Genomic DNA, 27,342 nt, shown 5'->3' with positions numbered 1-27,342 from the left:
AATAAATGGTTTTTATTATAGTCACAATATTGTACAACCATCAGCGCTGACTAATTCTAGAACATGTCATTACCCCAAAAGAAGCCCCAAACCCTTTAGCAGTCACTCCCCATTTCCTCCTCCGTTCAACCCCTGGCAACCTCTAATCTCTACTTTGTATGGATTTCCCTGTTCTGGACATTCATATAAATGGAATTGTACAATATGTAGCCTTATATGTTTGGCTTCTTTCACATAGCATAGTGTTTTCAAGGTTCATCCATATTGTAACATGTGTCAGTACTTTATTCCTTTGTATGTCTGAATAATATTCCATTGTATGGATAGACCACATTTTGTTTATACATTCATCAGTTGATGAACATCTGGGTTGTTTCCACATTTTGACTATTGTGAATAATGCTTCCATGAACATTCGTATACAAATTTGGGGGTGAACATATGTTTTCAAATCTCTTGGACCTAGGAGTCCAATTGCTGGGTCATATGATAATTCTATGTTTAACTTTTTGAGGAACTGCCAAACTATTTTCCATACCAGCTGTCCCATTGTACATTCCTACCAACAGTGTAGAAGAGTTCCAATTTCTCCATATCCTCACTAATAGTTATTATTTTCTGGGTTTTTGTTTTTGTTGTTTTAATTTGGCCATCGTAGTGGATGTGAAGTGATAGCTCATTGTGGTTTAGATTTGCATTTCCCTAATGACTAATGATGTTGAGCATCTTTTCATGTGCTTATATATGTCTTTAGAGAAATGTCTATTCAAATCCTTTGCCCATTTTTAAATTGGATTATTTGTCTTTTTAGTATTGAGTTATAGGATTTTTTTCTGTATTTTATATACTATACCCTATCTATTTTTTCACTGGTTGCTTGTGCTTTTCGTGTCATCTAAGGAACCACTGCCTAATCCAAGGTCACGAAGATTTACACCTATGTTTTCTTTTAAGAGTTTAGGTTTTATGTTTAGATCTTTGATCCATTCTGAGTTAATTTTTCTATATGGTGTAAGGTAGGGGTCCAAACTTCATTCTTCTGCATGTGGAGGATATCCAGTTGTTCTAGCATTGTTTGTTGAAAAGACTATTCTTTCCATATTGAATGATCTCGGCACCCTTGTTGAATATCAGTTGGCCATATGGGTTTATTTCTGGCCTCTCAATTCTGTTCCATTGATCTATATGTCTGTCCTTATGCCAGTACCACGCTTTCTTTATTACTGTAGTTTTGTACTAAGTTTTAATGTTAAGTATATTTTGTTGTATTTTAATCTTTAAAAATTCATGATCCTTTTTGATACATATAATGACTTCAATAATGAGGCTAGTTCACTAATCAGAACTAGTTTAAAGCTGTTTTGGATTTAAAAGTGTTTACTGAAAACCGTGTTTTTCAAGAATTAACATTCATAATTGGGTTAAATCAGCCCTTTTTACCTCTGTGTTGAGGAAATGCTTACTAGCTATGTATTTCTCTAGGAGTTGTCTTAGAAATAGTGTGATTAGGAATAACGATATTTCTTTCCTGTTGCTTTGTCAAGAAAACAGGACCTTAGTTGTAGAAGTATCTTGTGCGATTGATCAATCAAATGCTTATTGACTGCCTACTGCCAGTTAGCAAAGTTATTGATTTGTATAAACTGTGTTAGAGAGTGTGATTTAGATTAATTTCTACCAAAAGGATTTTTGGCATAATTTCTACTTTGATGGATGGCTTTGGGAATAGTTGAGTTTGCTATGAACTATGTGTTCAAAATGCTCCTGCGAAAAGTTTTCTGAAAAATGGAGCTCAATATACAGATTTCCCGCTCATGTGATGGTTCCATTTTCTAAAGTTAATTTAATTTTAAAGTTAATTGAGGTCTTTGCAGAGAAGAAAATTAACTAGAAGCTAAATTTATGTTGTAGAATAAAATATGGATTACATGGATAAGGAAAAAGGATGTCATTTTGAATGAGTCACAGGCTGTTTTTTATGGGTGGGATAGAATTAGTTTTTGTATATGAGAGGCTAAATTAGGCAGTCATTTTAAAGCTGAAATAATCATTTAAAGCTGTTTTAAGCCTCAAATACTTATATACAGGTGTTGTATTTTTAACAAATAATAGTTATTGCTAAATAAGTGTGATATTGGAGACAGCACGACATATTAGAAAAAAACATTGACCTACAAAAATTTTTTTTTAATTTATTTATTTTTGGTTGCGTTGGGTCTTTGTTGCTGTGTGCAGGCTTTCTCTAGTAGCCTTGAGCGGGGGCTACTCTTCTTGTGGTGCGCGGGCTTCTAATTTTGGTGGCTTCTCTTGTTTCAGGGCATGGGCTCTAGAGCGCAGGCTCAGTAGTTGTGGCGCACGGGCTTAGTTGCTCCACGGCATGTGGGATCTTCCCGGACCAGGGCTCGAACCTGCATCCCCTGCATTGGCAGGCGGATTTTTAATCACTTCGCTACCTGGGAAGTCCCAAAACATTGACTTATGAGTTAGTATGAGTTTGAGTCCTGCTACCACCCATTGTTAGTTGTATAACTAGTTATAGTTACTAGTTACTTAACTTACTGAACTAGTTACTTAACTTCTCTGAGCCTCAGTTTCACCATCTTTAAAAATGGAGATTATAATATTTATCTCTTGTGAAGCTTAAATGTAAAGTGAATAGCATGATGTTTCTATAAATAATAATAATATTATTATTACCATTATTATTATCATTATATTAATGCCTAGGAAAACAATTATATTAACCTTTGGGGGAAAGGTATGTCTAAATGAATAAATGCTAAATTTATGGAATAGTTTTAGAAATACATTTGAGGATATTCACACTTAGCTAATAGTATATCTCAATATAGTTCTTGTGCTGTAATCAATAAATAAAAATAATTTATTATTAGTAATTTAAGCCATAGTCTAAAATATTAACTAAATTTTATGTTTGTAAATTATGAAATGCTTCAAAGCAATTTGTGTTTAACTACATTCTAATTCATTCAGTCACCTATTCTAATACCAAATATTTGAGTGCCTTCTCCATCAAGCACCATGCTGGTGGTGGAAATAAAACTGACAAATAAAACAGGACAGCTCCTGTTGACTTTTTCATGTGGGAGACAGAAGGAGTCACATGATAACCGTGTAATCACAAGTGTGAAAACAACAAGTATAGAGGCTATAAGAATAAGTAACAGAGAGCTTGTTCTGGAGGTGATGGTGTCAGGGAGGAATGGCCTCCTTGAGAAAGTGATATTGAGACTCAGACTTCAAGTATGAGTGGACCAGGTGATGCTGGGGGAGGGGCCACATATACAGAGGATGAAAAGAGTTTGTCATGTTTGAGGAACAAAGGGAAGGCCAGGTTGGCTGCAGCATGGAGTGAATGAAGAGCAGAGTAGTAGGGGTGGTGGTGTTGGTGGGGGTGAGCCGATGAGGCCAAGTCCACTGAGGCCTTGTAGTGCTTACTGAGGATTTTGAAATTTATCCTAAGAGGAAACAATGCAAGGATTTTAAGCAAGGGAATAATGAACCCAGGTTCGTATCTGAAATTTGTAACTGTAACGATGAAATCAGATTCATATCTGTAATTCTGCCTGTTTTGTGGAAATGGACTAGAGAGAAGTGAGAGTGTGCAGGCGATACCCTCTGGAAGAGTCTCAGCTTCCCCAGGTGAGGAGATAGTTGCTTGGCCCAAGGGTGACGGCAGTGGAGATGGAAAGGAGTGAACTAATTGGAGAGTTTTATAGGAGGAAATCTGTCAAGACTTGCTGAGGGATTGAACATAAAGGATGGAATACATGCGCAGGTGACGGGGGTGACCATGAGGTTTCTGGTGTGAGATGCTGGGTGGATAGGGAAGCCCACAGAAGGAGCAGTGTCGAGAGGAAGGATGAAAATTGAGCACAGGCTGAGTGAGAAGCATCTAAGTGTAGCTCTGAAGTAGACATGGATATGCAGTCTAGAACTCAGAAGAGAAACCTGAGCTAGAAAGATAAATTGGGAAATTACCGATGGTATTTAAAGCCATGGAGATGGGTGGGTTCACCTAGGGAGATTGTAAGTACTGAATGATTAGAGGCCCAGGGTCAGACTCTGAGGTCATGCCAACATTTGGAGGTTGGGGAGAGGAGGATGGTAGAGCCTGGGAAGGAGCAGCTAGAGAAGTAGAATGAATGCCTGCCCTACAAGTGTGTGTCAGAGTCAGCAGTGTTCCAGGGCTGGGGCTCTCCATGAGAGCTGCTGAGAATTTACCTTTTGTAAGATGAGAGCTGGTTTAGCCTTTCATTGATTTGGCAAGAACAGCTTCGTTGAGGTGGTAGAAGTGGAAACTAGCTTGGAGTGGGTTGGAGATGAATGCGACTGGAGGAGCTAAAATGGAAACATGAACGTATGACTTTCCAGAAGCGTGGCTCTGAAGGAATAGAGAGTGATAGTTGCAGGAGAGAAATTGGGTCAAGGGAAGGCTTTAAATTTTTTTTTTAAGATTTAAAAGTTTAGCTTTCAATCCACTTAGAGTTGTACCTGATGAAACCAGGGTCATTTACTTACATGCCTCAGGTATTTAGGAATCTATTCTAAGACTGAATGAGAGAAAGCTAATCAGGGCTCCATGATACAATGAAACATGGAAAGCACTTAGATGCTGGCTCTGGTGACAGAGGCAGGCAGCAAGGCAGGGCCTCCATAATTTGATCCTGTTCTCAACTCTTATTCAGTAAGGCTGCTTTCCCTTGGCCCCTCTGCATTTTCTCATTCATATTCTTCCTGTCCCTAAAATCTGTTCTTCAGTTTCTTTGAAAATTTATCTCCTTGTCTAAGCCTATGATGTCCTTGCCCCCTACTCCAGTTTCTACTGTTTCCGTCTTTCTGAACCTCTTTGGCGTCTACTCTGTAACTGTGGTTATGAACCTTTGGGCTGAGAGTTTCGGCAGTGCTTCAGAGTTCTCTCAGGGGGTCAAGAATCCATACACATCTTAAGTAACATCTGTGGTTGTATAAATAATGGGTCTTATAAATACATGTTAATACTTTTCAAATATATGTAGCTGCTGTTCTGATGAATAAGAAATCCCTTAAAAGCATTATAGACTTTACAGTTGCTTTTTGTTACAGATCTTTTCACTCATTGCTAAAAAAAAACTGCTAGCATAGATCTCTGCCACATTTTTTTTTAATTTAAATTAATTTCAGATTGCTGTACCACTCACTTTGAGAAACAGTCTATTAATGATGGAGGGGGTAAATGTTACAAGATATAAAGCCAACTATTTATTAGGCTACTAATCTAGGACAGTAAGACAAGTGTTGGTGAAATGCTCAGATTTCATGTATCATTTCTCTGTGCTCTGAGTGCCCGTATTGCCAGGCCCAGGGCTTGTCACATTTTGTGACATTAAAAAAGACTCTTCATACTTGCAACAGTTAGGACTCACTGCTCTACAACATAAAACATTCAGAATTCTGCTTCATGTTTTTCACTGTTGATTTCACCTTTGCTGTTCCTGTCTCTTTAACTCGTCAGTTGCTTCAGGGCAGGGGCTGTGGCTCGTTCTTCTTCCTTATACCTTCCTGCAGAGGTTGACAAGCTACAGCCCTTAAGCCAGATCCAGCCTACTGCCTGTTTGTTTTGCAAGTCCTCTCCAGCTCAGGAGGTTTTTTATAGATGACGGTTTGCAACTGATTTTGAGCTGATGATAGGAAACACGAACTTGGAACCCCAATTAAGTAAAATCTTACCCCTCGCAAGAAAGGATTTTATTCTACTCATTAGTAGACCAATATTGCAAAAAGTTGTATTCAGTTATTTTTATAGTTTGAATTTTGTCAATAAAAAATTTGTAGAAATGTGTTGGAAAACAAATTTGTTATGTAAATACCTATATAATATCCTCAATTTTGCTTCTTGGCCTGCATAGCCTAAAAGTTTTACCATCTGACCTTTTAGAGAAAAAGTTGACTGATCCTTGCCTGATAGTAGTAGTTCCCAAATCTGTCTGCACATCTGCATTATCAGAGGAGTTTTAACATGTACATATATGAATTTCTCTACCCTGGAGATTCTGATCAATATATTGAGATGGAGCCTGAGAACCTATATTTTTAACAGGCTATTTAATTGTTTGGGAATCACTGCCTTTTAATGCATTTGTAGGGTTGAACTCCAAGAGATAGTGAAATGAATATTGGATTAGATATCATAGGAAAGCTTGTTATTTTCTTACTTCAATATTTACTAACTATGGGACCTTATCCAAGTAACTACTTGTTCTGCAGGTTTAAAAAAAATTTCTAGTTCCTTTGTTTATAGGTGGTTTTGCTTAATCTTCTACATAGTAGATCTTTTACCTTTTGGGGTTCATAAGAACCTCTTCTAGAGTTTGATGAAAGCTCTGCACCCTCCTCTCAGAAAAGTACACCTATATTAATTTCCTATGGCTGCCATTACAAGTGACTACAGAAGCACTTAAAACAACAGACCTTAATTCTGTCACATTTCTGGAGGGCTGAAGTTCAAATCAAGGTGTCAGCAGGGCTGCACTCCCTGCAGAGGCTCTAGGGGGAGATTCCTTGTCTCTTCTAGCTTCTGGTAGCTCTCAGCATTCCTGGGCTTGTGGCTGCATCACTCCAAGCTCTACCTCAGGGTCCTGTGGCCGCCTCCTCTTCTCTATGTTGTCTTCTCTGTGTGTCTCTTGTAAGGACACTTGTCACTGATTGAGGGTCCATCTGGGTAATCCAGAATTAGCTCCTCTTCTCAAGATCCTTAACTAAATCACATCTTTTACCATATAACGTAACATTCACAGGTTCCAGAGGTTTGACATGGGTATCTTGTGGAGTGGGGGTAGGGAAGCATTTTTTGGCTTACCACAGCACCTTTGTACGTGCTCACAGTTTTACGAACAGTTTCAACAGGTTTACAACTCTTTGAAGTCCATTTATGGACCCTATGGACTCCAGGTTTGAGCTCCATGCTCAGTGAGAAGAACTTTACACCTTAGTGTATTCTAGTCTATTTACTCTCTCCTCTGTGTCATGTCTCCTATTAATACCAAACTAGAAATGATGTTTTCTTCCAGTGACTTAGATTCTTCAATTTATCATATGTTTTTTGAGTTAGTTTCTCTGGTTCCTTTAGGAACTATTTATCTCCTAATAAGATTTACTCTTAAAATAAAAGCCTTTTCCAATCCCTTTTACTTAATTCTGTTGCAAGGAGACTAACTTCTGTGTAAACTGTAGATAACTGGTAATCCTTCCAGTGAGAAGAAGAACTTACCTTGATCGAGTACCTGATGTGCCAGACCTTTTAGCAAGTGCTTACATGTGGTTCCCTATAAATATTGAAAGCAGTCCTGAGAGGGAAGTAATATCAACCCCATTAAACAAATGAGAAGAGGAAGACTTCTGGAAGTTAAGTAACTTGCTTAATGTGGGTGACAGAGCTAGCAAGGGATGGAGCTGGTCTTTGAATGAAAGTCTTCTACTCTAAAGCCCATGCTATTTTCATTATACCTTGAAAACAGCACACTTCCCTTTTAATTGAATGGTTAATAATTTCATTAGACAGGGGCTATCCATAGTTTGGTTTTAGGGTCCAACAGACTTAGATTTCAGTCAGATTTATAGCGCTTACTCACAGTATTATCTTTTACAGTATCTTCTCAGATTCTTATCTTTAAATAAAATTGATATAATGTAAAATAGATAGCTAGTGGGAAGCAGCTGCATAGCACAGGAAGATCAGCTCGGTGCTTTATGACCACCTAGAGGGGTGGGATAGGGAGGGTGGGAGGGAGGCGCAAGAGGGAGGAGATATGGGGATATATGTATACATATAGCTGACTCACTTTGTTATACAGCAGAAACTAACACCATTGTAAAGCAATTATACTCCAATAAAGATGTTAAAAAAAACATTATTCACCCACATAAAGAAAAAAATAAGATATATGGCCTGTTATGCCTTATAGTGCTGCTGTGGCAATTGAGAGAATATGAGTGAAAGTCCTTTAAAATAAGAAAGTTTTCCTAATATGTGGTACAATTAAATCGTTTCTCCTTTGATTATATTCTTAGTACTTTCTTCTTTCAGTATCCTAGGTTTCAAAGCTTAGGAATACGGCCAAGCCTCAACCCAGAGGGTATATTGGCTCCAACCATGAACTCCTTTGCTTCAGGCTTCTTGGACAGTTGGCTGGCATGAATGCTTGTATGTGCTTTCTGCTCTTTCATTTTAAGGGGCATCCCCAATTTTGTCTAGCTCAGCGCCACTTAGGATATCTACGTTCGTGGTGATTTTCTGAGCAGTTCTCTTTTTAACTTTTTAACTCCTCTCATTGCCTCTTTGCCATGGGTTTGGTTAGTGCTCTGGAACTGTGCTGTGGAAAGTCTTCCCCTTTTCTCTGTCCTCCTCCCCCAACTTGTTCGCACCCTCATTCATCTGTAGGTAAGTCTGTTACCCAAAGCTAACATCCCATCTCTCTTGCTTCACATTACTGATTACTATCTCCTTCTATCTTTGCTCTTAGTCTTCCAGGATATAAAGATACTAAAGATATTCTCACCTTAAAAAAAAAAAAATCCCCCACTTAACAACTAGCTACTCTCCCAAATCCCTGCAGCCCTTCATCCCTTCCCTCCATCCCACATATTGTCAGTTCCTTTCCTGCTGGGTTTCTGTGGTTTGTGAGATAATGTGCAGAATTCTGGTGCTCTAGTAGCCTGGCCCAAGCCTACCTCTTAAGCTACATCTTTTGGTATTCCTTTATTCTTCCTGTTACATTGCAGGATGTCCTTTCTATCAGGAGCCAGTCCCTTTGCTTAGATTCCATTCCTTCCTGCTTGCCCAGGAACCTTCCTCCATTGTTAATCTTCTCTTTATTTAACTTTCATAAAAACTCTCAAATTTTCAATTACTCTTAAAAAATTGGAGGGTCTGGTAACCGGGGCCACATTCCCAGATATCAGCAACAGCCTGGAACTGGATAGGTAGCTGCCCTCTTTGGGGGTGGGGCATGTACTCTGTTTTTCACACAGTCCCACTGCTCTCTTCTGTCATATAGGAAGCCCACTTCCCTCACTTATGTCACCTGCCTGGTGACAAGAAAAGGGATTTTATATCTCCTGGCCTAAATTGTAGTATCTGACTTCTAAAAGTACCTCTGTAATCTGACCTCTTATTTACAAATACAACCTCATTTTCCATTTTTCCCAGTAGCAACTGTCTGTTCAAGGCCATTTCCCCCATGTCTTTGGTATCTCTTCCCTTCATGTTTTAGCTCCCAATGATTTCTTCTTTCCCTGCCTCCTGTGGTACGTATCTTCATGTGTAATGCATTAATCCCCAATTTATCTTTTATTCCCAATAAGTGAGCAGACCTCTTGAGGGCAGGGATCATATTGCATCAATTAAAAAGTTTGCTTAAGTTTTATTTGGAAGAAAATGTATTTTTTAAAAAACTGAAATCATCCAGCTCAGCGAGCTGCTGCCTCAGTAAGATGCTGGCCTGATGACAGGCACACGCCAGCTGAATTGATGAGGAACAGCAGATTCACAGTTCCAGTCTCAAGCTTCCTCCAGGGCATAGATCTGAGGACTGGAAAGGCTGGCAAAATTGCTTGTACTATTTAAAATGTTCTCTGTTTCAGTCTTTTATTTCTGCCCTTCCATGCTCTCTCTTCTCTCACCTTTTACTTTTTCTCTCTTTCTTTCTTTTTTGCTAAGTTCCTATAGTTGAATTTAATGAGTTAATTACCTTGTGATAGAACCCCTGTATACGTTTATGTCCCCTGCAGTGGTAGAATCCTATTTCTCTATGAAGAGAATAAAACTAGTTGGATGAATGAATACATCAGTAAGTGCTTTGGGGGATAGTGAGCAGGAGGTGCTGTAAATTAATTATCCTTACCATCTGTATGTTTTTCTTTGCAACTAATTCGGTCAGTCAAGAAGCAGCCGTAGAGTTCTGTTTCTTGTATTTGATAAAATATCTGTGAAGTGAGGAACTTGGATTCAGATATCTGTAAATTCCTTTCTAGCTGTAAACTTCATTAAAATCAAAACCCCTACCATATGTAATAGTCTGATTCTAAAACTATTTAGAGCTCTAGTAGCAAAGCAGAGAAGTACCCACATTGCCCTCTTATTTCCTAGCAATTTGGTGCAATCCTTTACCTTTAGGAGAAGTTAGAATTTCCCTTCTTCCAGTTACTCATTTTAGCAGCCTAAGGCAGATAGTACTTAATCCCACTGCTTACACTTTTCCCAATGGAAACAAATTAAAGTACCTTTGATTTAAATCCCCATCTCTGAATTTAGTATAGTGTTCTGTTGGTCAACTTACAAGTGAATGTAAGAAGCTATTTAAAAGGTTGAGAAAACAAAACTTTGAGCAAGTTGAGCATTTTGCATAGAGTGAAGTACTTTTATTGGAACATACTATAAAAAGAAACGTAAGATGTAAAGTCTTAGCTACTTCAGCTCTCAGTGGTTTAATAAAATACATTTGAACCAGACTACTCAGGGGGAGAGGTTTTTAGTTAGTGAAAGTGAGAAAATGAACATTTAAGAAACAAACAAAAAGAGTGCAGCCCAGTAGTAGTATCTTCCATTAATTTTTTTTTTTGCGGTACACGGGCCTCTCACTGTTGTGGCCTCTCCCGTTGCGGAGCACAGGCTCCGGACGCGCAGGCTCAGCGGCCATGGCTCACGGGCCCAGCCGCTCCGCAGCATGTGGGATCCTCGCGGACCGGGGCACGAACCCGCATCCCCCGCATCGGCAGGCGGACTCTCAACCACTGCGCCACCAGGGAAGCCCTTCCATTAATACTTTGATCTGGGGAGAAAAACCTTCCTGAATTACAAAAGTAATAAGTCAAATGCTGAAAACAGAAAAATATAAAGAAAAGAAAGAAAAATAACAGAGCAAGAATTATCTGTAGTTCTGCCGTGCTTTTGTCATCATTATCCTTGGTACTCACATTCTCCCCCAACTTCTAACCCTGGCAATCCCTGATCTGTTCTCTTTCACTATAATTTTGTCTTTTTTGAGAATGTCATAAAATGGATTCATGCATTATGTAACCTTTTGAGACTGACTTCTTTCACTCAGCATGCCTTTGAAAGTCATCCAAGTTGTTGCATGTATCATTAGAATGTTCTTTTTGGTTGCTGAGTCGTATTCCATTGTATGAATGTACCACAGTTTATATCCATTCAGCTACTGAAGGACATTTGGTTTGTTTCTAGTTTTTAGCAGTTATGAATAGGCTGGTATAACATTCATGTACAGGTTTCTGTATTAACTTAAGTTTTCATTTCTCTAGGGTAGGAGTCAACAAACTATGCCCAATGGGCCAAATTTTCCTGTTGCCTGTTTTTATATGGCCCTATGAGCTAAGAATGGCTTTTACATTTGTAAAGGTTTGTAAAAAACAACAACAACAAAAGAAGAATTTGCAACAGAGACCATATGTGGCCTGCAAAGCTTAAAATATTTAATGGCTGACCCTTTGCAGAAAAAGTTTGCTAACCCCTGCTCTAGGGTAAATACCCAGGAGTGGGTTTCCTGGGTCAGATGGTAAGTGTATTTTTAACTTTATAAGAAACTGCCAAACTGTTTCCAGAGTGGCTATACATTTTGCATTTCTATCAGCAGTGTCTACAAGTTCCAATTTTTCTGCATCCTTATCAAAATTTGGTATTATCAGTATGTTTAATTTTAGTCATTCTAGTAAATGTATAGTAGTTGCTCGTCATGGTTTTAATTTGTATTTCCCTAGTGGCTGATGATGTTGTACATCTTTTCATATGGTTGTTTGCCATCCTTATATCCTCTTTGGTGAGGTGTCCAAGTTTTCTGCCTGGTTTTTACTTGGGTGGTTTGTTATCTTACTGCTGAGTTTTGGAAGTTCTATAAGTATTCTGGATACAAAGACACAAATCCGTTGTTGGATATGTGATTGCATATATTTTCTCCCAGTCTTTTCATTCTCTTAACAGTGTCTTTTGCTGAGCAAAAGGTTTAAATTTCGATGAAGTGCAATTTACTGATTTTTTTTCTTTTATGAGTTATTAATTGTTGTATAAGGTATAGGTTTAGGTTTCATATTTTTCTAACATTGTTTTTTGAAAAGACTATTCTTTCTCCATTGGATTGACTTTACACCTTTGTCAAAAATCATTTAGCCATATTTGTGTGGTCTATTTCTGGACTCTCTTTTCTGCTCTGTTGATCTGTGTGTCTGATCCTTCACCAATACCATGCCATTTGATTATTGTAGCTTTATAGTAAGTTTTAAAATTGGGTAGTATGATTCCTCCAACTTTATTCTCCTTTTCAAAGTTATTTTGGTTTTTCTAGTTTGTTGGCCTTTCTTTATAAGTTTTAGAATCCAATTGCCTGTATCTGCAAAAGTTCTTCTTGGCATTTTGATTAGAATTGTGTTTTACTTGTAGATCAGTTTGTGGGAGAATTGATATCTTTAATATGTTGAATCTTTCAATCCATGAACATGGTATTCATTTCATTTTGGCCTTCTTTAATTTCTTTCATCAGGACTTTGTAGTTTTCAGCATACAGATCCTGTCCATGTGTTTTAGATTTGTACCTAAGTATATTTTTTGAGCTATTGTAAGTGGGATTTAATTTTTAAAAATTTCCTATCATTCATTACTAGTATAAAAATATGATTGATACTTACTGTTAGTAACTTTGCTAAACTCACTTATTAATAATAGGAGTTTTTTGTAGATTAATTGGGACATTCTACAGAGACAGTCATGCTATTTGTGAATATGGGCAGAATTATCTCTTCCTTTCCAACCTGTATGACTTTCATTTCTTTTTCTTATTTATTTATTTATTTATTTTTGCATTATTGAACTGGCTAGGACTTCTGGGATAATGTTAAATAAGAGAGGTGAGATTGGACATCCTTGCCTTGTTCTCAATCTTAGGGAGAAAGCACTCATATAACTAATACTAAATATTATGTTAACTATAGGTTTTGTGTAGAAACACTTTATTACATTGAGGAAATTCCTTTCTGTTCTTAGTTTACTGAGAGTTTTTTTCATGAATGTATATTGGAATTTGTTTAGTGCTGTTTGTGCGTCAATTCATATGTGTCTTAGTCTGTTTGAGCTGCTATAAGAAAATGTCACAGGCGGGGTGACTTATAAACAACAGAAGTTTATTGCTCATAGTTCTGGAGACTTGGAAGTCCAAGACAAGGTGCCAGCATAGTCACCTTCTGATGAGGGCTCTCTTCATGGTTCATAGCCTTTTCACTGTGCCCTCATTTGGTAGAATGGGCTAGACAGCTCAGTGGGATCTCTTTTATAAGTGCACTAATCCCATTCATGAGGGCTCAACCCTTATGACCTAATCACTTTCCAAAGTCCTCATCTGCTAATGCCATCACCTTTGGGGATTAGGACTTCAACATTTGAATTTTAGGGGGACACAGACCTTCAGACCATAGCAATATAATCATGAGGTTTTCCTTCCTCAGACTGTTAATATAGTGGACTATTACACTGATTAATTTTTAATATTCAATCAACCTTGTATTCCTGTGATGATAAACCTTACTTGGTTGCAGTGTATATTATTGGATTCCATTTCCTAACATTTATTGAGGATTTTAATGGATATAAGTCTATAGTTTTGTTTGTTTGTTTGTTTGTTTCTGGTTTTGGTATAAGGGTAATGCTGGCCTTATAAAGTAAACTTGAAAGTTTTCCCTTCTTTTCTATTTTCTGGAAGAGATTGTTTAGAATTGGTGTTATTTCTTTTTAAAATGTTTGGCAGAATTCGCTAGTGAAATCATCTGGGCCAGAAGAATTATTTTTTGGAAGATTTCTGACTATAAAATCAATTTATTTAATAGGCTGCTTTATTTTCTGTCTTTCACATTAAAGGCTTTTTCTGGGTATCTGGTAATACCTGACCATCTGTTCTTATTTAAGAGTAGGGGACTATAAAGTTGATTGGTAGCCCTGTTTGTGGCTGCGTCTTGTCCACACTAAGCCTCATTGTAGGATAATCTGATTGGAATACTTCACTGGAGAATCCTAAATGTCAATATTTTTAGATCTTTTCTCTTGAGCTGATCAGATTTCCTAGAGAAGACTCCTCCAAACTCTTGCTGCCATATCCTGGGGCTGAGTGGGTAAAGATTAGGCATCAGAGGGCTTGATCTTTGTTTTCAATAAGCACATGTTCACTTAGTCCTCATGTTGTCTGTACTATTCTCATTTGTTATTTAACCTCACTCTGATTTTACCACAGGATTATATTGACCTAAATCATTTTGAACTTTCTAACGTAGTGGTTTTAAATGGATAGAGGTGGGGGTGGGATGTTTGGAAGTGTGTAGGCTCTTGAGGGTTGTAACAGAGAATGTTGGCCAGGTGTGCTAAAAGTTTTGCAATGCTGATGACTGCGGGAAGAATTGCTTCTCCCGAGATACCAATATCTCCCCTGTTGGAAACTGTCTAGGTTTAAGTTAAAGCAAATCTCAATACCAGTTAGAGTTAATTATCACTTACTATCTTTGACTTTCTTGCTCTTTCTTTTTCCATTCTTGCCAGTGGTGATTTAGATTATACTGGTATTTGAAATTAACAACTATTTTAAAGTTTTCTTTTAAGCAGGTGGCTATAGTGGAAGTGAGAAGACTAGTTAGGAGGTCACTTCAGAAGTCCAAGAAAGAGGTACTGATGGCTTGGCCTAGAGTAGTAGTAGTAAAGAAGGAGAGACAGAGGTTGCAGGATGTGTTTTGGAGATAGAGTCCAAAGGACTTAGAGATGGATTAAATATGGAGAATTGAGGAAAGGGGGGAATCAAAAGTGGTCTTAGGTTTGGTCTTGAACTGACTGGGTGAATGATGGTGTCCTTCGCTGAGATGGAGCAGACTAGGGTAAAGAGCTGGTTCTGTATTGAGCACATTAAATTTAAGATACCTGTATCCTGGGCCCAAAGACAATGTTGATTTTTTTTTTTTTCTTAGATACTCTTTGCCTTTTTAGACTTGTTTATTATTCAGCTGTCATGCAAAAAACTCTTGATCCTTGGCTTCTGCACCGTTCCTTATTGTTGCCGCCCACTAACCTTATTTGTCGAGGACTTTGGGACTTGGCTTGTCCACCCCACTTCTTGGCATAATCATGGGCAACGTCAGGGGCTGTGTGGGCAACTTACCCGTTCCTGTTCTCAAGGTTCCTTGGTGTAGCCTGCCAGCAGTGACAGCATGATACAGTGGTTTTGAATCCCAGTTCCCCTACTGCCTAACTGTGTAACTTTGAAGATACTGCTTAACCTTCTGTGTCTCATTTTCTTCAATTGTAAATTGGGGATAACAGTGTCTGTACATTTGGGATTTTGTGAAGATTACATAGGAAAATAATGTGAATTATTTTCTCTTACTAATTATTAATGCCTGACACATAGTAAGCATTCTATAAATGTTGGCTATTAAGATTATTAGTATTTAATTATATATCTATTTAATAATATATACTACTATTATTCTTTTAGTTAAGCAACCCCTCCAAAAGCTACACCGTGAGCCTTGCCTCCTCAAATTTAACCTCTTAAATTAAATTAAATTAATTAAAGTGCCAAAAGGCACTGACCACAACTTCCTAGTATGTTCAGTATACTTGTTTTAAGAAAATAAAACTCGTCAGAGCTAAAATTCCAGTGGTTCTTATTTACAGACGTACATTAGATTCACCCGGGGGCTTTCTCACAACGTCTGGGCCCTATCTATGGGGGTTTGAGTAGGATGGGTAAAGGTGGAGATGGGGGTTGGCTTCAAGTATCTCTACTATAATAGCCCTCCCTCAGTTTTCTTTAGTGAATTACCCCCTTGCTTGGTTCCTTTCCTCACCAGTCTCCTCTCCATTAATCAGTACCTTAATCTACTTTCTCACGGCTACCCTTCATGTCCTCACTCCCTTTTTATCTTCCTCTGCTAACCCCTAACTTTGGATGAGTCCAACCCACTCTGCCTCCAATGTGTGTTACTGAAAGCCACAGTTCTTGAGCTACATGAGATTCTTTTATGTGTTTTGTTGCTCTCTAATCTTTACTATTCATATTAGAATACCTGACCTTACGTGACACGGTAGTTGTATGACTCTTTTAGTTAATAGTGATTTCAAAAGTAACTTCAACTGTCATGTAATCTAATTGCCCAGGACGTCTGTGATTCTGTCATTTATATCTCATTCATCTTCACAATATGTTTGAGTAGCATAATGATATTAATGTTTCTTAAGTGAGTCACAGAATGGTAAATAGTTTGCGGCATCAGCTTGCAGGCATTTTTTTTTGAACTTTGAGAAATAAGGTATTATGGTCGTGTATAAAGCAACCTTTCTTCTCTGCATTAATTCTGTTTTGTGGGTCAGTATAACAGCTTTAGCATCACTGTTTTAAAGGAAATTGTGATGGTTTATTGTTTTTATTTTCTTTTTGAGATGTGAACTGTCATGATCAATTTTAGTCTAAAACTTTTGGGGGGAGGTTCATTAATTGTGTGTGTGTGTGTGTGTGTGTGTGTGTGTGTGTGTATAGCAGGTGATAATCTTTGGCTTTGGTTTTTAACAAGAATTTTAAAAAATTCAATTACAACTAGGGAACTTTTCTTCCAGTTTTTACTCAGTTGTTTTTCATTCCCTTTGGAAGTAGTGGACCTGACCCAGTTCTTTTTTGAGAATTCCTTTCACAGAACAGTGTGTTAAAATATTTTTGTCCTTCTAATCAAGTACAATGTAAGAACTGGCAGGCATCGATAGCTTCTGTTCTTTAACATGAGACTAATTCTATTCCTTGATTAAGATACTGGCTCCATTATTATACTTACTGGTTTGGATAGCAGGGTATGATTTGAGGAACATAGCTATTTCATACATAAAATAAATGCTTTTTCTCTACAAGCATTTTTTAATCTTGATTTTGTTAGTCATATAACTTTCTAACAGTGATCTTTGAAGTATATAATGGTTTGGTAAAAGAAGAATACCATAGATACTGGAAATGAAATTTATTGTTGAAAAAAATTTAGATTATTATAAAATCTAGCATGACTTTATTGCTACATCAGGATAATTTTAAAAAGTTGATCCTTCTACCTTCACTTGTTTGATTTAGTATGTGTGTGAGTCTTAGCAAATTGACATTTAGTTTGAAAATTAATTTTAGCTAAGTTATGGCTGAGAGATAAAATATGTATTGGATTAACTCTTAATGATTATACCCTGAAAGTATTATAGAAATAAACATTGAGAACCCTTTATAATACGTAATGGTAGATTTCTGTGATAATGTTCTGGATGTTTAAAATACAGTGCTGTTGTTCTTTTCCTATAGTTGGTTAGAAAAAAACTATAATTTGGGGGGAATAGAATGGAAAAGAGAAAGGATGGGGAAAATTGAGGAGGGTGGAGTATATTAGTTTCAGAGGGCTGCCATAACAAAGTACCACCAGCAAAGTTCCTGTGGCTTAAAACAACAGGAATTTATTCTCTCACAGTTCCAGAGGTTAGAAGTCTGAAACTGAGGTGCTGACAGGGTTGTGTTCTGTCTGAAGTCTCTGGTGGGAAGGATCCTTCCTTGCCTCTTGCTCGCTTTGGGTGGTTGTCTGCAGTCCTTGGCTTGTAGACACATCACTCCAGTCTTTGCCTCCATTGTCGCATGGCATTCTGCCTGTGTATCTCTGTCCAAATTTCCCTCTTTTTATAAGGATACTGGTCATATTGGATATAGGTTTAGGGCCCATCCTAATCCATCATGACCTCATCTTAACTTGATACATCTACAAAGCCCCTGTTTCCAAATAGGGTCACATTCACAGGTTTTGGATGGATGTAAATTTGGTGGGACACTATTTAAGCCAGAACAGAGAGTTCTAAATTCAATTTTTATTTTGAGATTTAAACCAACACACTAGATTTATCTACTTTATATAAAGCAAGTAAGATACATTTTAAGTAGAAAACTTATTTTTATTTGCAGTTATATTCACACATATGCTTTCCTACTGCACAGGCCTAGGTATCTAGTATTTTCCATTCATGTAGCAGAAATTGCATTAAAGGACTATTTGGTTATGAAACATCTATTTATATAGATGTAGAACTAGAAGACTTTCCACATTACCTCTTAATAGCCTAATGTCTATAGAACCAAGTTAGACTTTTCTTGAGTGTTTTAACTGCATTAGAATAATACTTTTGTTCTTATTTGTTTTATATCCACAGTGCCTGATGCTGATTTATTGAGTGAAGAATGAATTAATGAAAGAATGGTGGTGTGTGTGTGTGTGTGTGTGTGTGTGTGCGCGCGTGTGCGTGTGCGTGCGCACGCATGTTCATTGAAGGGTTGTCAACAGAGATGTGTTATGAGGAGTTTTCATTTAGTAAATATATTCTCTCTTCACACGCTGTTCTGCACTTTGCTTTTATTACTTATAGTATATCATTCCATATTAGTGTAAAAATGCTATGATTACATAATATTCCATTGCATGGATATATTATAATTTATTTAACTAGTCTCCCTTTTTATTTTTAATTGTGACAAAAGACACATAACATAAAATTTACCATCTTAACCATTTTTAAGTGTCAGTATTGTTAAGTATATTCACGTTATTGTGTAACCAATCTCCAAAACTTTTTCTTTTTTTTTTTTTTTTTGCTGTACGCGGGCCTCTCACTGTTGTGGTCTCTCCCGTTGCGGAGCACAGGCTCCGGACACGCAGACCCAGCGTCCATGGCTCACGGGCCCAGCCTCTCCGCGGCATGTGGGATCTTCCCAGACCGGGGCACGAACCCGTGTCCCCTGCATTGGCAGGCGGACTCTCAACCACTGCGCCACCAGGGAAGCCCTAAAACTTTTTCATTTTATAAAACCAAAACTCCATACTAATTAAACAACTCCCCAGTTTTCCCTCCTGTCAACCACCATTTTAGAAATTTCTATGAATTTGAGCTAGTCTCTCTTTTTAGTTTTCATCTTTGCTCTTATAAACAATGCTGCAATAAAGAGCTTTGCATATGTGTCATTTTACGCATGAATAAGTATATCTGTAAGATGAATTCCTAGAAGTGGAATTGCTAGGTAGAAGGATTTTCACATTTCTTAGTTCTGATATATATATCGCCAAACTGACTTCCAAAACTCTTGTACCAATTTATATTCCCCCTGCTCCCACACACAGTGTATATCAGCTATTCAAGTATGTTTCAGTAAAGTTAGCTTGTCAGCTAGACTTCACTGGCAACTTGGGAGAGGAAAGGCCGCTGTGAAGGAAAGTTGGTGTTGCTGGGCTGTCCCCAGTGTTCTACATCTATTCCTTAAGGATTACTTGACATCTGTAATGTAGTTTCCATTCTGCATTCATTTTAAAAACTTAAAAACTGGGCTTCCCTGGTGGCGCAGTGGTTGGGAGTCCGCCTGCCGATGCAGGGGACATGGGTTCGTGCCCCGGTCTGGGAGGATCCCACATGCCGCGGAGCGGCTGGGCCCGTGAGCCATGGCTGCTGGGCCTGCGTGTCCGGAGCCTGTGCTCCGCAGCAGGAGAGGCCACAACAGTGAGAGGCCCGCGTACCGCAAAAAAAAAAAAAAACTTAAAAACTTTCACCGTATAGTGTAAGCTATTCGTGTGTTAGTAATAACTTCTGAGAGAATGACTGGAATACCTCACTTTGCAGGTAGGTACCACAACTGAATATATGTTCAGCCCAGCTGAAATTCCCTTAATACAAATCTTTAAGATCTTTAAAATGAATGCATAGATACCTTGCTTTAATGGCTGGTTTTTTTTTTGTTTTTTTTTGTTTTTGGCTGCATTGGGTCTTCCATGCTGCACATGGGCTCTCTAGTTGTGGCGAGCGGGGGCTTCTCTTGTTGCAGAGCACAGGCTCTAGGCGTGGGGGCTTCAGTAGTTGTAGCACGCAGGCTCAGTAGTTGTGGCTCGCGGACTTTAGAGTGCAGGCTCAGCAGTTGTGACGCACAGGCTTAGTGGCTCCGCGACATGTGGGATCTACCCAGACCAAAGCTCAAACCCGTTTCCCCTGCATTGGCAGGCAGATTGTTAACCACTGCGCCACCAGGGAAGCCCTTAAATGGCTTTTAATAGTAAAAAAAATTAACGGAACTCTTTTCTCAAATGAACTCTTATGAGGAGCTCCGCTGTATTGGGGTGACAGTGAAAGGTGACTGTGAAGGAGGGAGGCTGGCAGAGGTAAAGCAGGTGAGCAACAGGTCTCCCATCCCTATTTCATCCAGAACTATTACACACAGGTGACTCAACTTCTTTCCTTATAGCAGTGAGTGAGATGAGTGAATGCTAACATATATTCAGCCTCTGGTAATTCACGTCAGACATTTGAGGAACCTAGAACCTTCTTTGTAGAGTCCTGATGTTTGACACTGATGCTCAGTTTTATTTTTTTGCGTGTAGTAAATTTGGTATAAAATGAGGCGTAACTACCTGGAGATATCACTGTTTTCCTTAAAGTGTACATATAGGCTTTGGTGCATTGACTTTTCATCTGGAGATTTTTAATAAATGTAACATCCTTAATTAGTTTTCTTGTAAAATGAAAATGCTTACACATTTTATAATATTTGCATATTTTATTATAAAGTAGAATTTAAGGGGGCTTTGGGAACCACCTCCCAATGATGATCAGTATTAAGTTTTGAATTCATTTCCTCAGACTTTTTTCAATGTATTAAGTTGCATGTAAATTTTATTCCTTCTTTGAAAAGATGGGATTATATTTTATATACTGTTTTGTGGTATGTTTTGTTTACTTGATAAGAAGTCCTTTTGGGTTAGTGTATAGAGATATCCTCCATTCTTTTAATGGGTTTATACTCTTCCATTATATAAAAATTATCCATTCCCCTGTTGCTGAACGTGTAAGTTGCAATAAATATCCTTTGTGCATATCTTTGCCTGTTTGGACAAATGTTTCTATAGGATAAACTCTTAAATAGAATTTCTAAATCAAAGGTATGGCCATTTTACATTTTAACGGATGTTTTGGGTCTCTATAAAATATGAACATCCTGATTTTTATAGGAAATAAACTTAGTTCTAAACTTTTAGAAGTTTTAGCTAAGTGATGTATCATCATTAATGTGCACCAGTGTTTCTAATACAAGTCTTCTGGAAATGTATACATTTTTTAAATGACAGCTTTGAAACTTTTTGTTCTTACAGTGATGGAATGGGGGGAAGATATTAAAGCAATTTCAAAAGATGAAGCAGTAATGTTGGTGAATCATCAGGCAACAGGAGATGTGTGTACTTTGATGATGTGCCTCCAGGACAAAGGACTGGTAAGCCATCCTGAAGGCAGAGATAGGCTGCAGAAAGGGGAGGTTAACAGAGAATCAGTTTACGGATCTTACCACAGTTGGGAATGTAGACTTACACTTTAATATGTATACTTTCATGAAAATTTAGAAAAATTTAAAAAGAGAAATATACTATGTATATAACTCTAAATTATTCTAAGAGAGGAATTTACAGACCTAAAGAAAAATAACTGGGATAATGTGGATTATATCTCCACAAAGCTGTTTTTTAAAAAAGATAACTGAAATGGAAGCAAAGTTAATATGGTTCAGCATGGGGCTGTCTTGAGGTGAGTGGTGGATTGCCAGTTTGAGAAATACAAACACAAAAAGCAGTTTGCTTAAGATAGAAGAGTAAAATTGGACAGGGAATTAGGTGATCTTGGGGATCTTTAGCCAAAAGAAAGTAAGGTAAATATTATTTTGGATTTCACTTAGAAAGCAAATTGAAAGGAAAGATATTAGGGCCATTTTATTCAGCGTTCTAGGACTGTGTTTGAACTGTTGACTTCACATTGCTTATATTGCTAACTAAAACATACCTGTAAACTGGGAGGGTTTAAAATAAAGTCAGTCCTTAACATTAAAAGAATTGTTACCTTAAGAGTAGGTAAAGCGGTTATGTTCATAGAAAAGTAAATAAATAGAAAATACATAAAATTAATGGAATTAATATTTGGCCTAATAGTGAAGAAACAAATCAATAGGTATTTTATAAGTGTTTCATATTTATGGTCACCGACTATAAATATAGAAGACCATCCTATAAGATACTATCCCCGTAAAGCAACTAATAATCTAGTGGTAGGTGGAGAGAGGGAATAGCAAACAATACTTAATTGCAAAGTGAGAAATATTCAGTGGAAAGTGAGCTCACCATGTACTTGGTGGATATAGAAAACTTTGTGGAGGGGAGAGGACGTAAACTTGACCTTGAAGGGTGAGTAGAATTTAGTTAGGCAGAGTAGTGAAGCAAGGGCCTCTTCTTTAGTGAAATAATCTTGGCCAAAACACTCAGGCAAGAATACGCCTGGTGTGTTTAGGTCCCAGAGTTTGCATTCAGCAGCTCAGGGGTCAGAAAATGAGGTGACAGTAAATGGAAAATATGTTTGCTTATTATGGAATCTGTTTTTGTTGTTTATCTGAAAAGCAGAGGCATAATTTTGCTAGAATGTAGAATAAATTCAGTCCTTTCTTATATTCAGAATCATATTCAGAATTGTTATATCACTGTGTAGATATATTTGCATTATAATAATATTTACTGCCTGTCCCCTAAATTCTTGATGTTAAAATTGTGTAAAAACTAGTTTGTTTGGCTTTGTATCAAGGAGAACATTTTTATGCTTACCGATAAGATACTTATATTTATAGTGATTTTTCTGAGGGCCTACAGTGTCTTCTATTGGTTTTTGAATCTCAAAGAGTGCTTAAAACGGTGACTATAAATATGCCTAACTTTGTTACTCTAACTCCAGTTTGGCAGAGATGAGAACTGTATTAACCAGAGTATCAGGTAATCTGAGATTCACCGATATTGTGGACAAGAAAAATTTTGGTTTATTTGTTTGCTCTTGTAAAAAGATTTTAGTTGGTCTTTGGTTCATTTTTCTGTCCAGAGTTATTTTGTTTTTATTTTCAGATTAATTATACTAATGTTATTATCTAATATTACAAAATAATTTGAAACCTTGAAGAATTTTTTATCTTGTTTCATAAAGGAGTAATTGAGAAATAAAAAGGTGGAAACATGAAAATTTCTGGCTCCTGCGTAATAAGTATGGGGCAATATTAATTTACATTCACAAGTAGGAATGTTTACTTGATTAATTGCATACTCCATGGGCACGTTCAAAGAAAGAAAGCTAATGCTAAATTGTGGGCCAGTTTAAAAATACTAGTTTAATGGTGATGTGAGCATAACATAGCTTTTTGAATTCAGGAATTCCTGTAGTGCCTGTCGTTGTTCCTCAGTGGGGGCACTGCTTGCATTTTGGTAGGACGGCACTGTTGTTCTTGACTGTCCTGCTGCACTTTGTTTTCCTTACCTGGCTGCAACCTACTATGTGCTAGTAGAACTCCCTGGTCATTGTGACAGCCAAAATTGTCCTTGTAGACTTCTAAACGGGAAAACCATTGGCTCCACTAAAATTTCAGAAGGATATGAAGAATGGAGCCATTCATTTAAGCCTCCCCAGATGTTTTGACATGTAGAAAATTCGTGCTTCCGGGTAAAGAATAATTGATGTAGAGCAATTTTGTCCCTTGGAAATACCTAACAACGTTCTGAGTGACAGCCTGTGAAACGTTGACAGAGTTGATTCAGGCAGCTTGTGTTTACTGACCTCATTTTTTCAGAAATATGAAACAAAGGATTAGTTATATTTTCTAAACGTGCTGGTACCTTTTTAATAAGCATCTGTGAAGTGAGGAGTCTTGCCCTTTTCTGGCAATTGATGATAAAACCAAGAATTTTTATTTCAATCAATAGAACTTTTAGATATGTAATAAATATTTATTGACTTGTAACATTTCCCCTAAAATAAGTTAGGACAGAATTATCCATACAAATCTCAGAAGATAGCTTGGCTGTCTTACTGAATTTGTTTTACGTTACCCTTCTAACTGAGGCGGTAAATCCACTATAAATGTAAGATTAACCATAAAAGCTAGTTACTTTAGTGTTGGTATTAAACCCAGAGAGCAATAAATTGCAGCCACACTTCATACTGTGTATAAAGCTCAAAGGTTTTACAGGTTGACTCCACTTGCTTTTTGTTTTGTTTCTTGGGGCACTTTTCCGCAAATTCCATTTAGTTCAGATCTCAATTTATCTAAACAAAGTGGTTATCATTACAAAGCAAAACAAGATTCAAAAATGAGATGTTGTTGATTATTTTATTCTGTATTAAGTGATTTGGGAATCAGTCTTTCATGTATGTATCTTTATTTTTTTAAAGTTATTTTATATGGTAAAACTGTTGGAATAGGAGTCATGTAAATGAACTATTCAGTGATACTGAAAAATTACATCAGAAGCTTGAATATTATTTGTGGGCTTTTATAATGTTTTTGTAAAAGCAACACATGGATGTCAATGCTTAGTTTTTTCCTTATATGTTAGTTCATACAATTTGGTGCTCAGAGATGAAGTTTACATTTGTTATTCCTGTAGGAACCAAAGTGGAGCCTTGTTGCTTTCTTGATGGAGGCTGTAGTTTTCACTTTATTTATTTAAGGCTTATAACAAGGGATGCTGTTATCTCAGCAGGGGAGAACAATTAACCAATTCATTTACTAGATCCTGTTTACTCTTAATTTTGAAATTTGCTTGAAATAAAGTCTTCTGCTCTTGATATGGCTATTAACTCTTATCAGCAGTGGATAATATTTTTGTGTTTAAGAAACTGAGTATTTTTATGCTGGCAAAGAGTAAGGCCTTGTATAAACTAACAAATACTCTTCGTGATATAATAGAATGTGTAAATCATTCTACTAAATGAATTTTTAAAAATTTTACAGTGTATTTATTGACTAAATGAATTCTTTAATGTTCTTTTATTTTGGATATTTTTATATTTTATATTTTTATAAATTTTTATATTTACATCTTTATATTTTATGACTTTTAATATTTTAGCCATGAAGTTAAGGTCACATTTTATAAAGCCTTAGTGCTTATTAATTAAACGTGGAGCCCTCATTTGATAACTTAGGCATATTGTATTGTTTCAAAATAACTTTACAAGTTATATAAGAATTTCCAAAGGTTTTGTTTACATAGAACAAATTGGAAATCATGAAGTTCAAATTTAAGAAGTTAATTCAGTTTTATTTGTTACCCAGTGATATGTATATACCTATGACCTAGGAATCCAAGACTTGGAATCAAGACCTGTAATTTTTTATTTTTTTAAGCACTAACATAGCAATAAATATATTATGTTTAAATAGTCTAAATACAGCAAGTTAAAGAAAGATTGGTGGAGTAGATAAACATATTATTCAACAATATTCTGTCTACAAGAAACTTACTTCAAATACACTGAACTAGTTAGTTTTAAGGTAAAGGATATAAATATAAATAAATATATATATATAATGAACACATTAATCAAAGAAAACAGTGAGATTGGCCATAGTAATATCAGAAAAAGTAACCTTCAAAGGAAAGAAAATTAATAGAAACATAAAAGGACCAATCTTCCAGGAAAGCATAACAGTCTTAAATGCATAAACACAAAACAACAAAACCTCAAAATACATGAAGCAAAAACTGATAGAGATGAAAGGAGAAATAGATAAATACAAAATTATAGTTGGAGATTTTAGTACCCGTCTGTCAGCACCTGATAGAACTTATAGACAGAAAATCAACAATGATCTGGAGGGCTTCCCTGGTGGCGCAGTGGTGGAGAGTCCGCCTGCCGATGCAGGGGACGCGGGTTCGTGCCCCGGTCTGGGAGGATCCCACATGCCGCGGAGCGGCTGGGCCCGTGAGCCGTGGCCGCTGAGCCTGCGCGTCCGGAGCCTGTGCTCCGCGGCGGGAGAGGCCGCAGCAGTGAGAGGCCCGCGTACCGCAAAAAAACAAAAACAACAACAACAAAAAAAAACAATGATCTGGAACTCAACGACACCATCAACCAATAAAATCTAATCAAAACGTGTAGAATACTACACCCTAAAACACAGAATACACGTTCTTTTTAATCGTCTGTGGAACATATACAATGATATTCTATATCCTGGGCCATAAAACAAACTTCAATACATTTTAAACATTGACCTAATACAGAATAGGTTATCTTAATATAATGAAGTCAAATTAGAACTCAGTAGCAGAAAACAGCAGAGAAATCTCAAAATCCTTGGAAATTATACAACACATTTCTAAAGAATGCATGAAGACCTGTAATTTTTCATGTAGTGCTTTATTTGTAGAAGTAACAGATTTAAGATAGTTAGGTTAATTAAAAGTACGCTTGGATGATTATACATAAAATTTAGAGACTGGCTAGACTATAGTCAGGTTTTTTTATTTTTTTTATTCAACATTTATTTCTTGCTTTTAAATATTTTAGGTTGTTGCTCAAATGATGTGGTTGATGGATCATATTTTTAAGTACACAAACTTTGGAATTGTTTCTCTAATTCACGGAGACTTCTTTATCAGACAGGTAAGTAATGAGCATTTTTTCCCACAGTGATAGCCTGATCAATCTAATTCTTTATTGTAAAAAGAGGCATCACAAAACCAGTTATAATAGATACAGCCAGCTCTAGTTATCTGAGGGAGCTGGGAATCTTTTTTCCTAAAACATTTATTTCAGTCTGAATTTGAGTATGCATAAACATTAAAATGCAAATATTTTAATCTCTACCCTCCTCGCTTCTAAACAGTTTACCAAGCGCCTGCCACATTCTCAGCTCTTCTGCTTCTTAGCTGTGTGAATTGGGCAAGTTATTTAACCTCTCAAAGTTTCCTCATTTTTCAAATGAGAATAATGAGTACTCCTCTCACAGAGTTGCTGTGTGGATTACATGAAGTAATACGTGTTACACGCTCAGAACAGTCCCTGCTACTTTCATCAACTTCATCATGACTACCACTATCATCATCTATATTATCACTGTTATTTTTATTTACAAGTCACCGTTATATGATACAGAAGGTATCTATGTTAGCAGTTGGGAGATGGTTAAATAAATAAGATTACCAGTCGGGAGAATACTAAATAAATAAATAAGGAAATATTTTGCGAATTCATAGTATGAAAAGTGAGTACGTCAAATTTCTGTAAATCCAGAAAAACCTTAGAGGAGAAGATGATATGTGGCATACATTTGAAGAATGAGTACGGGTTTGATGGAGGAAGGTGGATTGGGAATGGGTCGTAAGCATTAGGGCTAGTTTAGTATAGGAAAAAGAATAATACCCTCTTATCAAGTCAGCATGCAGGGACTT

General features: G+C 37.0%; 1 protein-coding gene across 4 annotated transcripts in view; it reads left to right on the top strand.

Moving 5' to 3' along the window:
• Window positions 1–27,342, top strand: part of LPGAT1 (lysophosphatidylglycerol acyltransferase 1) — a 66,188-nt gene that overhangs the window by 11,623 nt on the left and 27,223 nt on the right. For all 4 annotated transcript variants that reach the window (XR_013827007.1, XM_079912407.1, XM_079912406.1 and 1 more), the window contains exons 3-4: window positions 21,241–21,359; window positions 26,459–26,554. Coding sequence is in view for 3 of the 4 variants with exons in the window: in XM_079912407.1 (XP_079768533.1) it covers window positions 21,241–21,359; window positions 26,459–26,554 (215 nt within the window). In the remaining variant the exon portion in view is untranslated. The remainder of the gene's footprint in view (window positions 1–21,240; window positions 21,360–26,458; window positions 26,555–27,342) is intronic.

This window comes from Stenella coeruleoalba, assembly GCF_951394435.1.
Source record: "Stenella coeruleoalba genome assembly, chromosome: 1".
Lineage (NCBI taxonomy): Eukaryota > Metazoa > Chordata > Mammalia > Artiodactyla > Delphinidae > Stenella > Stenella coeruleoalba.
The sequence above is the reverse complement of the archived record's forward strand: the minus strand, read 5'-3'. Positions and strand labels throughout refer to the sequence as shown.